Source organism: Diorhabda carinulata, chromosome 4 (assembly GCF_026250575.1).
Source record: "Diorhabda carinulata isolate Delta chromosome 4, icDioCari1.1, whole genome shotgun sequence".
NCBI lineage: Eukaryota > Metazoa > Arthropoda > Insecta > Coleoptera > Chrysomelidae > Diorhabda > Diorhabda carinulata.
This window is the reverse complement of record NC_079463.1, coordinates 7,360,435-7,377,418: the sequence shown is the minus strand read 5'-3', so window position 1 is coordinate 7,377,418 and position 16,984 is coordinate 7,360,435. Positions and strand designations below refer to the sequence as shown.

General features: G+C 33.4%; 1 protein-coding gene across 4 annotated transcripts in view; it reads left to right on the top strand.

Moving 5' to 3' along the window:
* LOC130892709 (uncharacterized) overlaps nt 1-16,716 on the top strand; it is a 137,360-nt gene extending 120,644 nt beyond the window's left edge. For 3 of the 4 annotated variants that reach the window (XM_057798263.1, XM_057798266.1, XM_057798265.1), the window contains 8 exons: nt 1,417-1,579; nt 3,078-3,374; nt 3,475-3,769; nt 5,598-5,939; nt 6,225-6,377; nt 7,511-7,631; nt 10,751-11,474; nt 13,575-16,716. In XM_057798263.1, coding sequence (XP_057654246.1) covers nt 1,417-1,579; nt 3,078-3,374; nt 3,475-3,769; nt 5,598-5,939; nt 6,225-6,377; nt 7,511-7,631; nt 10,751-11,474; nt 13,575-14,044 — 2,565 coding nt within the window. In that variant the 3' untranslated portion in view covers nt 14,045-16,716. The remainder of the gene's footprint in view (nt 1-1,416; nt 1,580-3,077; nt 3,375-3,474; nt 3,770-5,597; nt 5,940-6,224; nt 6,378-7,510; nt 7,632-10,750; nt 11,475-13,574) is intronic. The other variant, XM_057798267.1, reaches the window with a different exon arrangement.
* Nucleotides 16,717-16,984: the final 268 nt, after the last annotated feature.

Genomic DNA, 16,984 nt, shown 5'->3' with positions numbered 1-16,984 from the left:
TGAGCTATGCTTTTAGAACCAGATGATGGTGAACGTCTGATCCCGATATTTACTGGAACTCTTCCAGAAATAGTACAGGTCATAGTGCTTCCAAATACTATCCTAAAACGATAACCATTGCAGAGGACGACAGTTTAAGCTTCGGCGAGCAAACCATGGAAACAGCAAATCATCTATTCAGCGGTTATCGTGACCATTTCATTAAAAGGCTTGGGTACCTCGAAGGACTGTTATTCATATCTTGGGAAACTCTCTGTATCGAGAAGACTGCGTATTTTGAGAGCAGAACAATGAGATGTAAAGTCTTGTATCAAATATCTTCTAGGTATATTTGTTAAATGGCTGAAAGGACAAAAGGACTCTTGAAACAATCTATAATCTACTTCAGAAATATTTCAACAGAACAGGTAAATGGGTATGAAAAAGCTAGCTGCAAAGTGATAATGTTGATCATTGTTTGCAAAAATTGTAATGCATGTTTGGATGTTTATATTCCAGAAATAAAAGTACAATCGAAAAAATTTACTTCATCTAGGGAATGTACCCCCAAGTCAGTAAAAAGCGCCAATAAGGTCATATCCAAAGTGTTTTGGAATTCTAATATGTGGTTAACAAAAGAAATCCTTTTCTTGAAATTGCGATTATTTCTTCGGTTGCAAAGGATGACCTTATTATATTCCCAATTTAAAACAAATATCGTTTTATTGACATTTCCATGTTTATTTGGTCTTTTTCGGAAGCTTTTTTTATATTCAGATATTTTCTTTCTGCTGTACCACATTCGTGATCCTCTATTTGGTATCCGGAGCTCAATCATTATTTTTCCACTGTTATTAACGTTTTTAACGATCAAAATTTTTCAATACTGAGAACTTGTAATATATCAAGTCATAGGAAATCAAATAAAAATTGTATTATTTGGAAAAAAATTCATTAAACAAAACACGTAGGAGCCATATGAGGTGATTACAACCTTACTTGAGACCCTAACTATTGAGTTGGTAACAATTTATACATCCGACCCTCTTGAAACTTTCAATTTTCATATCAACTGCACATGTTCCTTCTCATAACTTTTCTAAAGACGCAAATTCTTTCTTTTAACTCAACTCAGCCTTCAGGTTTAATTAACCTGGCCCTTGTCAAAAGACAGACAGAATAAAATAAAACACCAGAATAAAGAGTAATCAAGACCCGGCACAACTTTCAGAAACCCTAATCTCTAATTAGAATATGATACCTATATGATTTTATTTTTGTAGAGGAATACAATCACAGTGATTGTCTTACGAGACGGTTCGTAATCATGATACAAATTCCAAGATTTCTTGTACTCATCCCAGATATTTTCACTTTTTATTAAATAAATTGATTATTCGTTACAATGAACTAATTGTTTCTATATTTTTATTCCAGGGCCGAGAGCTAAAAAATGACGAATGTACGAGCATAACATCCGGTGACGGTGTTTCCTGTTTGCTGTTACAGAACATCACAGCTGACGACAGTGGAAAATATGATGTGTCTGTCACAAATGTACATGGAAAGGATTCCAACTATGCTTCTGTTGCAGTTGAAGGTAATTGAATTCAAATTATTTTTATATTACAAAATTTCCATCAATTGCTACACTAAAAACTATATCAATATAAATTGTGTTTCTACGATTACTGTATCTAAAGGCGTTGATTTTATTTGTGTGTGTAACGTAGGATATTCAAAAAAAATTTAAGCTCTGTCAGTACAAAGATACAAAGACGAAATATTTATGAACTAGCTAACCCGGCAGACTTCGTACTGCCTCAATCGATAAATAAGTGATCTAAACTTTTGTTTAAAATAAGCTTAGAACAAACAAAAGGAATCTTTTATTATGAAAAAAAAAATTCTCGGCATGAAAGAAGTTTTATTATTATTTTCGATTAATTACACATGATGTTGCTTACTTACAAAACAGAGTTGTCCTGAAAAACTGGCTATTTATAAGGCTTCAATTTGATATTGACAGACACACACAATTATTATAGTCTGTTAATCAATTTAAAGTTTTCTGATAAACTGTATTTTTTGTTTTCTTTTGAGGTTCGTAAATAAACAAAGATGACGTTTTTCCGACGCGCGAACACGCGACGTATAATTGTCCATGCGCGAAACAGGGACACTTCAAGTTGATTTCGCAAACGTCCAACGACTCGCCTTGCGATTTATTTATGGTCATCGCAAAGGCCAGACGTACCGGATATTGTAAACGTTTAAAATCGAATGTTATACAGAAGTTATTATAAATTTTTCAACGGAAAATCTTGAAGAAACTAAAAGAAATTAGTTTAACCATTAAAAAATATGTAAAAAAAGTCAGTTTACACGGGCGCCTCCTTGAAGTTTCAAAATTGGAAGAGAAGAACATTTTTAAAAACATTCTCTCTATATTACTGATTCATATCATGGGGTAGGAAGTCGAAAACTATGTAATCTAGAATTGAGGAAGTTGTTTTAGTGATTCGAGTTGGTAAATCCACGTGCATATTCAGCTAAAATGGGTAGAAAACATTTACTAGACTCTCTCGAGTAGCACAATCATTAGTAAAGACAATGCTAAAATCACCACATAGAACTCTTCTGCACATAGTATGCAGAAATTGGGGTAAATTCAGAAGGTCCTCGAAAAAATAATGAATATTCAATTGAAGACGTCTATAAATACATATTGTAAATATAAATTGATACTTTTGTTGTGAATTATGGAAAACTCAAATGTATTTTCTACTTGTAAAAAACAATAATTTATTACAGCCGAGAAGTCGAAATACAAGTATAGAATGAATATTAATTAGAACCATTCTCAATTTAAACTTAAAACTAAGTGAGGATCCTAGTTCCTTTGGACACGTCCTATTATCTAAAAACTTCTCCTAGAAGAATTGGTACTAAAGTAACTGCTATTACTCTCTAATTTGGTGAATTTTTCGTTTCGATGGTTTAAATGGTTAGCTAATCAGTCTTTCAGAACAATTTTTTCTATTCATAAACTGAAAGATTACCACCGTTGGCATAAAAATGATTATGTTAAATTGCAGGACCACCGGATCCTCCAAGTGGCACCCCTTGTATAACAACATCATCGGATAACGTTACCTTAACCTGGAGTAGCTCCCCATATGATGGCGGTAAAATAGTTAATGGATATGCTGTAGAATATTCAATGGTGGGCAGTGATATTTGGACGACTGCCGTCGAAGAATGTCATTCTCTTAGCTATGTTGTCAGAGGATTACAGCCGGGAGGACGGTATGTTTTCAGGATACGAGCTATTAACGTACATGGATACAGTCGACCTAGTCTTGAATCGGATATAGTACAATTAGAAGAGCACAGTAAGTTTCGAATTATCTATTGCAAATAAAAAAATTTCTCCCACCCAAGCGTGTACACAAATTATATTAAATTTGATCTAATATCTTGTTTTTGTTTCAGATGAGTGTAGTTATTTCAAACCTAGAATAGTGTCGGTAGAACCAGGTCCTGAATTTAAGACTCGTTACGAAGTCTTGGAAGAATTAGGAAAAGGGCGATATGGAGTTGTACATAAAGTTATTGACAAAGAAACTAATCAAAAACTGGCCGCTAAATTTATTAAGTGTAGAACTTCCAAAGATAGAGATAAGGTACAGGACGAAATTGATATAATGAATCTCCTCAGACACCAAAAACTTTTACAATTAGCTGCCGCTTTCGAAAATCCCCGGGACATGATAATGGTCATGGAATAGTAAGTGATAATTTTTTAAGTAGGCGTATTATGAGATTATTCTTACAAATTTAATCAACTACATTACAATCCGTCCACTTTTTTCCCTTTTATTGCTTACTTGGGCCAATGACCACTGGTCTTGTGGACTGTGTGTTTTGTGAATCTCATTATTTTCTTGTATCATCTTCAATGATCATAGTGTAGAGGTAATCAGCAAAGGCTTACTTTAGTGTCACAAATCTAAGAGAGTACTTTGCGTCAGCTCATACTTCTTATTATTTTGTTGTTTTTGATTAATGATTTTAAAGCTACCTGGCTATTTGTGTAGATTATTATTTTCCTGTTCACTCCACCACTTTCCTTTAAGAGTCTAACAACCTTCTCTATTTAGCAAATTTCCTTTTGCAGGATGTCACATCCAGATTTTAATCTATGGAACTTATTGATGATCAGTTACCTTGAATACACACCAGCTCTCATTCTCTAAATCATACCACGAAGTATATATACTTCGTTATCATAATATAGTCACAAAAAGTAGAGGAAAAAAACTAATACTTATTTCGGAATAGAACTAATTGATTGATTTGGGGAAAAGGAAGAAAACAGATGTTTCCTTAAAAAAAGAAAAGAACCAATTAGATAATTATTTTGACATATTGATAATAAAGAAATAATTCTATTAAGTATTTCTACACGCCCCCCTGGGGGATTCTCCACTTCTGCATGGGCTAGAACGAGGGCGACCAAAGGGACTGCAAAGTATTACCGATGAAATTAGAACCAACAAGACATTTTTAGTAATATTAAAATAGAAATATAGGGTTTGAGACTTACACAATATTTGAAAGATGAGAACTAAAGAATCAGTAAGATTTAAAACAACAATTTGACCTAGTCCAATATATGCGGACTATATTTTCAATTGAAAATGAAACCAAGAAAGATACGAAATGTATACTTAGACAAACCAATGAACTTCAATCATTTCAATTAAATATGTATTGAGAAAAATAACTTATCTGTCAATTGAACACAAATCTCATCTTAATTCAGAACTGTTGAACCTGGAAGTCGAGTTCTATTTAGTTGAATAATTTTTGAATGGAGACAATTAGTTTTGTATTTTGGTTCATCAAGGCTTGGTCGATCAGTGCCCAAGTCCAATCATAGTGGAAATTTTTTGCCTTTGTTGGCAGTCTCTAAATTGAGATATGTTATTTTAAGAATTTCCGTTCTGAAATTAACTAGTTCGAAAACTAAGAAGAGGTTTGTATTTTGTAACTAAGGTTTTCTTGAATGATGCCCGAGTCCAGATAAATAATTGGAAGACTAACAAGAAATTTGTCTTGGGCTTCTAATGTTTGCTTCAATGATACCTGAGCTCAGAAAAATAATTCGAAGACTAAAAAGAGGTTTTTGTTGAATGGCTAAGGTTTACTTAAATGATTCATGAGTTCAGAGAATTAGTTCGAATACTAGGAAAAGGTTTTATTTGGTTACTAATGTTTGCTTTATTGATCCTGAGCTCAGGGAATAAGTGCGAATACTGAGAAGAGGTTTGTGATTGGTTGCTAAGATTTTCTTGATCAGTGAAAGTGTCAAGACTAGAAATAGACAAATGCCTAGAAAATTGACTTTCTCTTTTTCTCTTCTAAAGCTTTTTATAATATTGGCAACCGTCTGGAATTCAGAATGACAAAGTTTCAATCTAGATGCTTCTTTATCGAATATTAGCTTTAATATAAACGCAAGGTAAATGTTTGAAAACCACTTAATTGTAAATAAATTTATTTTCCAACTACGAAAATTAGTAAACACTCTTAAAAAGCTTATTTTTTTCTAGCATATCCGGTGGTGAGCTTTTTGAGAGAGTGGTGGCGGACGACTTCACGCTTACAGAAAAAGACTGCATTTTATTTATGAGACAAATATGCGAAGGTGTAGCCTATATGCATTCGCAAAACATCGTTCATTTAGATCTGAAACCCGAAAATATTATGTGTCATACAAGAACTTCTCATGAGATAAAGATAATTGATTTTGGATTAGCTCAGAAAATCGATCCTAAGCAACCAATAAGGGTATTATTCGGCACGCCGGAATTCATACCACCCGAAATAATCGGTTACGAACCAATAGGAGTTGAATCTGACATGTGGTCTATTGGAGTAATATGTTATGTACTGTAAGTATCGTCTTTTTCTATTAGTATTATTGTTCAAAACTTTTCTTGTTAAAAACACACTTTTCCTTTGATTGCTTTGGAAGAAGACACTCTGAGTACACCCTCTAAATAAATAGAACCATAAACTGCTCTTAAAAGAACAATGTATGGTACTTTAGGAAAATTTGAAACCATTTTTGAAGAAATGTATGTAGTAGAAGAAGAAATTTTCCTTTGAGGATATTTAATTATTATACTTTCTTTTGTTTAAAAAATTTCGATTAGCTTCATCTTTGTTTTTCATAGATTATCGGGACTTTCCCCGTTTATGGGTGACAACGACTCTGAAACGTTTACAAATATCACACGTGCCGACTATGATTTCGAAGACGAAGCTTTCAATACGGTATCTCAAAATGCGAGGGATTTTATTGGAGCTTTATTAGTGAAAAGAAAAGAGTAAGTACATATAAAGAATAATTTCTAACAGTACTTTTAAGAATAAAGACTATTAGCTATTTTGAAGCCCGACCAGAAAGATTCATACTCACTGAGACCTATCTCGGGTTCTATAGATACTAATATTATAAAACGTTTTATTAAATGATTTTGCAAAGGATTAAATTTGCATGCGATCTTTATAATGGAATCATGAGTAATAGAAAGTGTCTCATAGGTAATGTCAAATCGATTTTCATATGTGAAAATTCCTACCCCTCAATTTAAGCATGTCGTACCTTAAGACTAGTCTCTAATTCTATGAAAAGTAAAATTGATTTGCTCTATCCTTATCAATTTGTCTTTGTTTAATTATTGACGACGCAGAAGGTCGCCATAAATCAGGCAACAAATTTGTATTAAAAGAAAAAATGCAGCGTCAAAATGAATTTATTAAAAGAAATTACGAAAGGGATTCGAAAAAAGGTTACTGCAAGTGTTCAAATAGATGTCCAACTTGATCAATGCATTTACGACAATATTTGTCAACGGAGAGGTAGGTCCTACATGAAATGACGGATGTTCGCGAGTGCTCGATCATTGTCCGTTTGCCCATGCAAACAGGTTTAATTCTTCTTTAATAAAGACGTGAGGATTCTAGTCGTTCCAGTACACGCATTTGTGACGATTGACCGCACCATTCAGCTTGAAAGCTGCTTTATTCCACCATAAAATAGAATGCTGGAACTGCGGATCAAATTGACTGCATCCGAGGTACTACTCGTCGACAACAGAGCCCGTTTTTAAGAATTTCTGGTACGTCTTCCACACTGTTGAACGATTTGATAACGACGAGTTCGTAAATTATTGTTGAAATTCTGTAAACATAGTTCGTACGTAGATACGACTTAACTCTTGAAGCGTGAACTTGTATCGGTTATTGATTCTGAAAACGCTTCTACTCGACGAGCACGTGTTATCATAAGACAGTCACAACTATCTGAAGCACGAACATGCTTCGTTTCAATCTTTTTCGACAGCGTTGCCAGTTGTATGAAAATCCTTAACTGTTTAGTTATTATCGAAAACAAAAGTTAAAGTAAACATAGCATCAAAGCCATTCATAGTTTCTAATTATTAGTGTTATATTACAGAGATCGCTTGTCTGCCGAACAATGCTTAAAACATATATGGCTCGATCCGGAAACACATCAACAGACTGTCATTTTGTGTACAGACAAGCTGAAGAAATTCATAATTCGTCGTAAATGGCAAGTAAGTACACAGTTTCCTTTTTGTTCTGTTATGTTATTATATTAAGTTCAATACCGATTTTGATTTATGTATTGATTACTAACTGATACATTATGAGTAGATACATTTTTATAGATTTATCCACAACTTTAATTCAATCGAATCAGAGATCTTCGTCTTCCATTTCATACGCTCCCAGGTGTAGTGCTCTGAAGTTCAGTAATGAATATGGATAGAGGTTTCGTCCTCCGTGCAACAAAAGCTGCACACCGCATTATCTGCTAAGTGTACCGTCTTCAGGTGTGCATTGAGGCGAGAGTGCCCTGATAGGGCTCCTGTTAGTATTCGTACTATGTTCTTACTTAGGTTGATACATTCAGCAGATCTTGGTTATAGTTTCTCAGGAGAGTCTTTTATTTTTTAATTGCATAAATTTCTGCTTGAAAAATGCTTGGTATGTTGTCCAACCTTTGAGAGTGTTTGGTTCTACATTTCTATTCCAGTTCCGTCTGCCGCTTTAGATCTGTCCGTACACCATTTAATGACATTTCCGGTCATTTCTTGTATGATGTTTTGATTCCACTTACTTCTACAGCTTAGAACTGGAGTAAATTTTTTCTCAGAGGTATGCATTTCGATGCATCATCCTAAGGCATGTCCCAGGATTAGTCATTATTTAGAGACGGTTTTTCTTTGGCGATTCCAGCTCTGAACATTCTAAGTGTGTTTAGTAGGTAGGAGATAAATATTATATAGACAGGGTTCTGTGGAAGTTTCGGTTCTGTTACTTAATATGAAGTTTATTAACTGGCGATTAATTGTTGATTTTAGGATTAGTTTCAATTATAGCAGTTTGTTTAGAAGCAATAATTAGTGATGCTTTCGGTTAGGTTTTGTTTATTTATTGTGACTTCTGGGGATCACTCATGTTACTTTAAACTCTGTGTTCGTTCAATAAACTATTAATTTGCATATAAACTAGTTTACAAAAGAATTAACTGAAAAAAGTAACACTCAACCTGAAATTATAGCCTCTCTTATTTGTAAACTGTAATGTTTCCTATAGCACATCTTAATTTAGAAAGAAAATAAAGATAGATTCTGTAATTTTAACTTAAGCTTATTAGATGTCTGTTAGTAAATGTTGACGTCAAGAACTACGTCGTAGTAAAAAACAAGTTCATTAGTTAATCTTATATCCTGAACTCGTTTGAAAATTCCTATTTAATTATCTTAATATCTCTTGTTGGGTAATGAGGGTAAAGAAATGATTTTCTGTATCCACTTAAGCTTCTTGAAGTGTAGTATTTAGAAAGATAAAACTATTAATGACACAAAATCAGTATTGAACTAAATTATTTATTGTTTACTACATCTATGACAATAAAATATTCGAATTTTTTATATAACCCCAATTATTTCGCGGTAATTACCGGTGGAAGTCATATGTATGTTCTTAACAACAATTGCTTTTCGGTTAGGATATACGTTATTAAAGATATTTCAAGCTTTGTCGCATATCGCTATATTTTATTGTTAGATAAACTATCCTAGTCGTTCTGGCTGCAATCGAAAGTTGTGAAACGTTGACGTATCTGTATCATTTCGAAAGGAATCTTCTTTAAAGGCGATGCAAAGCCTTACAACGATCACGAACTACATACAAGAGTGGATGTACTTTCCACAATCTATCATAGTTATTAAATTTCTTGGTTACTAAATGCAGAAAATTTCTTAATTTTTCGAGTTCTTGACATAGTGTCATATATAGATGATATACCTGTGCGGGAATTCCAGTAAAGACGCGACCTAGAAACTTTAATATTCCCATAAGCATAACGTTAATTCGTTAGCAGTGGGGTTGACACTAAGGCCATTTTCTTTCATAGAAAATAGATTTGTACTTCCTGCCATTAGTTCAGAAATATCGTCTTATATATATTTCTTGAAAAGTAAATATGGATCGGGTGAGTTAGCAGGCTCATCTATTTCGTTTATTACATTTTATACTTCAATAGGTGGACAGGTAAAATAAGCTGCTTTCCTTTCATAGTTACTGACTTTCTTTTCCATCTTCCTTACGTCTTTATCGTTTTTTTTTTTCAGTTCTGCTTTCCGTTCTTGTACCATAACTTCAAAATCTGCATCTGCATCTATGTAATACTCTTGATCTGCTTCCAAATTATGTTCTTCTGTATTGGGATCTTCCATATTGCCTTGATTTTCACGTGACTTAGTGTAACGTTCCTATAAATCTAATTCATCTTCACTTTCAGAATATTTATTAAGATTTATCTCCACTCTCTAGCTCCTGAAAGACATTTTCAATTTTCCAATACAACTCCTTGTCGGTCAAAAGCTAAGTACGATTCCAGTCTCTTCCAAAGACCTGATGTACACATTTGCTTACTTTGCTAAATTACCCTTGAGATGTGATGGTAACATTAATGTCCATTTAGACAACCATTTTTTAGACTAGTTTTTAAGAGATGGCGCAACGAGTCCGGTTTCTCGGTATTTAAAATCACGTATTCTTAGTACTTTGTGTACTAAGATGTACTAAGTACAAATGTACTTAGTACATTTGTGTAAATGTGGATTTCGTAGAGAATTACGATTATAAATATATGACGGTTACATATGTATGACCATCAAGGCTGAAAAAGTTAAATAGCGATGTATGGTATCTTTAAAAGGTCCAAGGAAGTTCGATAATCGGCGAGTTTTGATACTAGCTTGGTTTTTTACTGCTCCAAGGTAACCTCAATTTCTCACGCAGGTGAATAAACTGAACGTGAACGATCTTCAAGCGTCAAATCTCCTCTATTAAAGCGATTAAACCAACTAGTGTTTGTACCGTCGTTGATTAACTGTGTCTTCCATTTCAATTTCACATATTTTTCTTGTTCTCCACGGCTGCTCTATACTTTTGTTTCCAATGTCTTGATAATACACAAATTTCATAATTTTCGAACTATTTATTATATAAACATACGAGAGAATGGATAAAACAAAACAGGCGATACCAATTATAGCTTTAAATAAGAATATTTTATTGACAATTCAGTTTGTTTGCATGCAGTTTTATTTTTGCAATTTTGTGTGTATTTGTTGCATGGTTTTCGTTTTTTTTTGCTTAGAAGACTGGCAATGCTATCAGAGCTCTTGGCAGAATGGCAACTCTATCCGCTAGTAGAAGGAATTCTGCTAACTCTACGCCTAACACCCCCAGATCATCGATTTCGGGAAATTCCATACCTCGAATGTCAAGCGTAAACGAAGAAGATAGCAATATTAATAGTATCGAAAAAAATACTTTCGAAAGTGAAGCTGAAGATTATCTAACGAAAATTAATCAGTTAATCCGAGAAGAAAGTAAAGAGGAGAATTGTCATGAAAACGAATTAATAGAAATTACTGATAAAATTTCAATAGATAATCAGGAGACTATCGAAGGAAATATAGAATTTTCGAAGGATATATGTTTTCCTTTGAAGACAATCGAAGATCTTAAAAACGAAAGTAGTAAGGCTGTAAAATCGAGATCATGTAGTGATCGAAGTGATAGTGGTATAAGTGATTGTTCGAGTTTTCTTACTAGTTCTAGTTCTACACCACGTTTAAGTAAAAAACTTTGCATCAACGAAGAAAATGAAAGTGACACCGATGAACAAGTTTATAGTTCATCGAAAATGTTAATTATTAAAAATTACAAAAATAAATTCGATAATGAGAAAGTCGAAAGTATAAGAGAAACAGACGATTGTGATAAAGAAGGAAGTGATTCAGAGATTAAAAAACCGATTACAAGTTTTAGATTGAATAAGAAAATTGAGAATTTAACTAACCAGACATCGATTAAAGGTAAGTCAGATTTTCGAAGCTTTGCAGCTGAGTATTGTTACTTGAGTTTAACTCTATTGATTTTGTTTTTCATTTTCTATTATTTCTTTTTTGTTGTATACCAACAAATCAGAGAGGAACTTTGGATTTACTCTTGGATACAATCTATTAATTTTCTATTTCGATTTTTATTACTTATTTCCTTTCCAACGTATAACAATAAATTGAAGGACTAAAACAATTCATAAGCAAAATTTTAGTTTTATTCCTGGTTGAAAAGAAGTTCAATTTTTTTAAAACGGAACTCAGCTTAAAACATACAAGAATTTTTTTTCTATAATCATTTTGTTCAATTAGTCCAGCGATGCTCTAACGGTTTTTAACAATTGTCATGAAATCCTCACTAGGTGCTTACGAATGTCTTCGTCTGATAAAAATGTTTCTTTTGCAAATGTAATTTCAAGGTTAGGAAGCAGAAAGAGCAAATCTGGTAAATACTGTGGATGATCAGCCGGTTCAAAATGCAATTCGTTATCCTTATAGAAAAGCACTTTCTTTTTCCTAAAATGCGGTCGCTTTTTGCAATTTCTCCCTCTACTTTATCAGATGCGTAATATTTTCCTGTTATTGATTTACCTTTCTGAAGATAGTGGATGAACACAATCCCATGATTATCCCAAAAAACAATTGCCATCACTTTTCCGGCCGATAAAACCGTCTTTGGAGCTTAGAGCTCTAATGGCTGCTGGGTATCCAACAAGTTGATTATTTCAAGTTTGCGTTAATTCTTTTCTATATTTAACTGCACACATTTTTCAATTGCATATATTTCTCACTAATAAATACTTGATGTATTGCCCAGGCTTTCATAGTGATTGGTTCTAGGCCTGTAAACCTGTATTCCAGATCAGTCTGCTGTTTTGGAGTCATTCGTATATCATTTGAAGACATTTTTGTTCATTTCTTGTGTGGTTTTCGATCCCATTTGCTTGAACAGTTTTGATGCGAGGTAGATTTTTTCCAAAGCTAAACTTTTTCAAGATTATCTCTGAGGCATATCCCAGAGTTGATAATTTTTTGAGAATGGTTTTTCCTTGTTAATTCCGTCTCTGAACATTCTGAGTGACGTTATTTTCGCTACGCTTTCCAATACTATATGAAAAGTCTCATGACTCAGTCTTTGTACCTTCGGTCTCACTATTGTCGTGTAAATCCACAGTAGGATTTTTGAGTGATAACCCCAATTCCTGCCTGCGAAATTTCTGCATACCGTAAGGACTTTCGTGGCTTTAGTGGTTATCTTCTTCTCATGTTTGTTCCAGAAAAGTTCATTGCTACACAGGTGCTTAGCCATTGCTGCATTTTCTCTCGTAGCTTTCCTATGTTTTCTTAGTGCCATAGTTGTATTGATTTTACCATTCACTAATACCCTGCGATGTCTTGCAGCAGCTGGTCAGTACCCTCGCAAAAATTTTGAAAATCTTTGCCGCTTTGTTTTCCTAGTGCCGGTGATTTTCCTAGTATAGCTCTGTCAGTTTCCGAAACACCTTTCTCTATTGAAGGGGTGTCATGTCTCAGATCTGGACAGATTGTCATTCCATTAAGGAGTATCGCTGCTTTATTTGCTTTTTCGTATGGGGCAATACGATTAGTACACATCGAGTTTGTTCTCACATACTTTTTTGAGATTTTGCTCCAGATCCAGTTGGTTCCTAGCCGTTCTAATCCTAACTATACAAGTCGAGTTATAAAATATTGAATTTGAACTTTTAGATTTTATTAAAAACGCAACATTTAATACTGTAGCCTATTTATTTTTTTTGTAATTTTTTTCAATAGACGTTCAATTTAAAGACATTTAGTTTTATTATCAATTCTATTTTCATGTTAATTACTTTTTGAATCGCGTGGAAAAACTTTTATCCACTTTTTTTTGTAAACCTAATAGAAATCGAAATATTACTTTATGAACACGCTGTATAAATTTGTTATTGCTATTAGTAAATTATTATGAAAACAAATTTTTCCAAAATGTATCATCAGGCAAAGAATATCCTCTTATTTTTAATTTTTTGATGATTTAGATTGTTTTATTAATTTTTACTTTTTTTAATTTTACAGCCAAAACCCAAAATGCGTCGAGCAGCTTAAAACGACTTCCAATATATACCTCTAGAACCGTAGCGGGTACGATAAAAAAATTCGATCAACCCGATACGACCGACAATGTCCCATCAGCCTCTACCTATGACAACGGAATCGCAGTTAAATTTTCAGATAAAAGTCATACCCCTCGTAGATCTAGAGTAGAACAAATGAAAGAAAAATTCACTAACAACGACAAAGTTAACAATTTATCGGCCGGTTTACCAACGGTACGATATAGAAGCCCTTCACCAGCCGTATTGAAAAAAACACAGGCTATTATAGCTAAAGAACAAAATAACGATTACTATGTTGGTAAACATGGAAAAATTGAGCTTGATCAATCTATTTCCCTACCGAAATCACCCGCGTTGAATACGAAAGATAAACCAAAAAGTGACAGCTTCAAAAAAGCCGCCGCTTTTTGGAATTCTCCAAATACCTAAATTAAAAATAATAATACTAGATATTAAGTTATTTCTCATTTTGCCAAAAATATTCATAACTTCGTTTGTAAGTAAGATAGAAAATATTCTTTGAGTAATTTCTAGTACTCCTAAAAATCTCTGTACGAACAAAAAGTTACCGAGTTTCAATTCAAATAAATGCATTAAGTCAATAGTTCCCATCACTGTGATGTAATTTTTTTATCGTATAAAGAAGTTCTTTGTACTTTTTAATCCAAATGCTCTCTTTAAAAGCTCATATTCATTGCCTTAAAATGGGAAGTGGAAAATCACATTTTATGGTGAAAGTGCAAGAAAGAAAGTTCTGAAGACTCGAGTAGTGTTCAGTTCTGGTGTGATGTAGTGCTGCCAGAATGCTAACAGTCTCATTAGTAAAACTAATCGCCTAACCTAACCTCAACTAACCTAGGTGAGGTTAGGTTAGTTTAGACACTATACAGAATTGATTACTACACGGCACAGTCTTCAGAACTATCATTCTCGCATCCTCACTATAAAACGTGATTTTCTGAAACCTCGAAAAGAGTTGCACTTTGCTTGAAAAGTACAAAGAACTTCTTTTTAAGGTAAAAACATTACAGCACAGTGATTGGAAGTATTTTTCTGTGATCCCGGAACTCTTACTTGACAGACCTTTCAAGTTGATGTTCACACAAACAGGAAATTGGTGGTAGTTGTGTTCACTTTCAACAAATTATCAATTTAATATCAAAAAAGCAGAGACAACAAAAAAATTATTCAACAGAAATTGTGAGTTGTGTAACAGAATATAACAAAAATTTATTACCAACAATTATTTCAAATTTCCCCTTCTATCGATACATCCACATAAAAATATAGATCTGAAAATATTTAAATCTTCTGAAGCCAGATTATAATTTTGGAAAAGGAGGTATACCAAAAGTATGAAGTGGAATACCTCTTTGTGTATAACTTAATTTCTTAGATTTCATTTTTTTGATGTGTTTTTTGTTTCTAAATAATGTACATAGTGTTTTATCTATACCAAATAAGTGCCTTTAAAGATAAAATAAATGTATATATTTTAGTCCGGTCAATTTAGACATTCGAAGTTACATAAATTCCCAACAAGCTAAAAATCAGTAAAATAGTTCCAAATATAATTAAAAATAAAATTTGAAAGTTCCACATCGTTCCCGTGTAAGGAAAAAATTGTACTCAAAGTTAAAGGTAAAAAAATAAGTTTTTCGCGATTTTCAGAAAAATTTTAAGTTTTATTATAAAAATACCTTTAACAAAAATTGTAGATCATAAAATCATCTACAAAAATCGTATCAATATTTTTTTCCTACGAGCCACCGTTTCTGATATATAATGCTTCAAAAAGTTGTAATCGTCATAAATGCAAATGTTTCCGCTCCACCTATGAGGTAGTGTACTTACCGCGTTTTTTTAACGTGGTTTCCTCAGTAGGCCTATTCTACGGGTCTGTTGTGATAATGGAAACAAAACAAAAACAATTAAATCATCCGTCAGATTCTTCTTCTTCTTCACCTATATGCATGGAAATTGCGTCCATAGCGATGTATCGCATGTCGCATTCTTTGGAATCAACCGGATCCTCAACTGTTGGTGATGCAATATTAGAGCACGATCGGTCTTGACAAGGTGTACATGCCAGAGAAAAGAACTTTTTGCAACCACATTTAGCACTGCATAACTTTTTGCAGTTGAAAAAATTGTGTTCAGCAGTTTTTCCGGCGTAGGTATGATTAAAGTTTGAACCGCTTCTAATGTATTGTTGACCAACTTCCAACCCCAGTCTGTAGGATCTAGCTGATAACCAAGCCACACTTGAACTTGGTAATAGATCAGCTGTAAACACTGAGCATATCCAATACTGCAGCAAAAGAAGGGGACACACTAGATCATTGTATACGACACTCTGAGCTTTATAAGATATAATCACACCAAACGCGTTAGCGACAAAGCGGCGATGATCAGAACAGTCTTAGCACCACTAATGCCCAACGTAGGAGGTTTAAAACAGAAAAAGAAGAAACTACTTTCATCCATTGTAACCTTTGTACTCACTTATGGCATTCCAATATGGGCTGATGCATAATTTTCTACAAAAAAAGGTCTCCAGTCATTTTTTCATTGGAGCCACTATTTCTGATAAATATCCTTCAAGAGCATCTGCTCGCGAATTCCCGCCAGTGCGAATTCAAGCCAATTTACGTTCCAGGCGCACATAGAAACTGCTCTAACTCTTGGAAAACTACTTCGTTTTCAAAAAATCAAATTAGATCTTGATGTTTAATATCTCCATTTTCTATTCGGGTAAGCTAGCATAATTTGAGACTTGGAAAATTTGAGGTATTTTTATGATATAACTTACCGTTTTACTAACAATCATGAAAAACTCATTTTTTTTTACCTTTGACCTTGAATAAAATTTTTTCCATACACGGGAGTGATGGGGACCTTTCAAATTTCATATTTAATCATATCTTCTTCTTGGTGAAAATTTATGTAGCTTTACTCTTAATGTTTAGTCTAATTTGACCGGACTATTTACAGATTTATTTTTGTGTTAATGAATGAACTGTTATACCCTCCAATATTTATGATTGTATGTAAATATATTAGACGTTTGATTTAATAAAAAAACGGTCATTGTTCTATAAGTATTTTTATTCCAATTCCTAAAATTCCATAACTCCAATTATGTTTCCCTCCAATGGGTTCAGAAATACACTAAGATGGAGGATAGTGAAATAGCAGATCCATTTCGCCAGCTTGTTCCTAACAACAATATGACAGTGACAGAACGAATGATTGCTTGATTGGCTTGGTTAGAACATGTAGTTCTACAATGACTGTAAATACAACAATTTTCTTAGCATCTGAGCCCGTCCGTGGAATCGGCTACAGAATAATAGAAAAAACACTAGA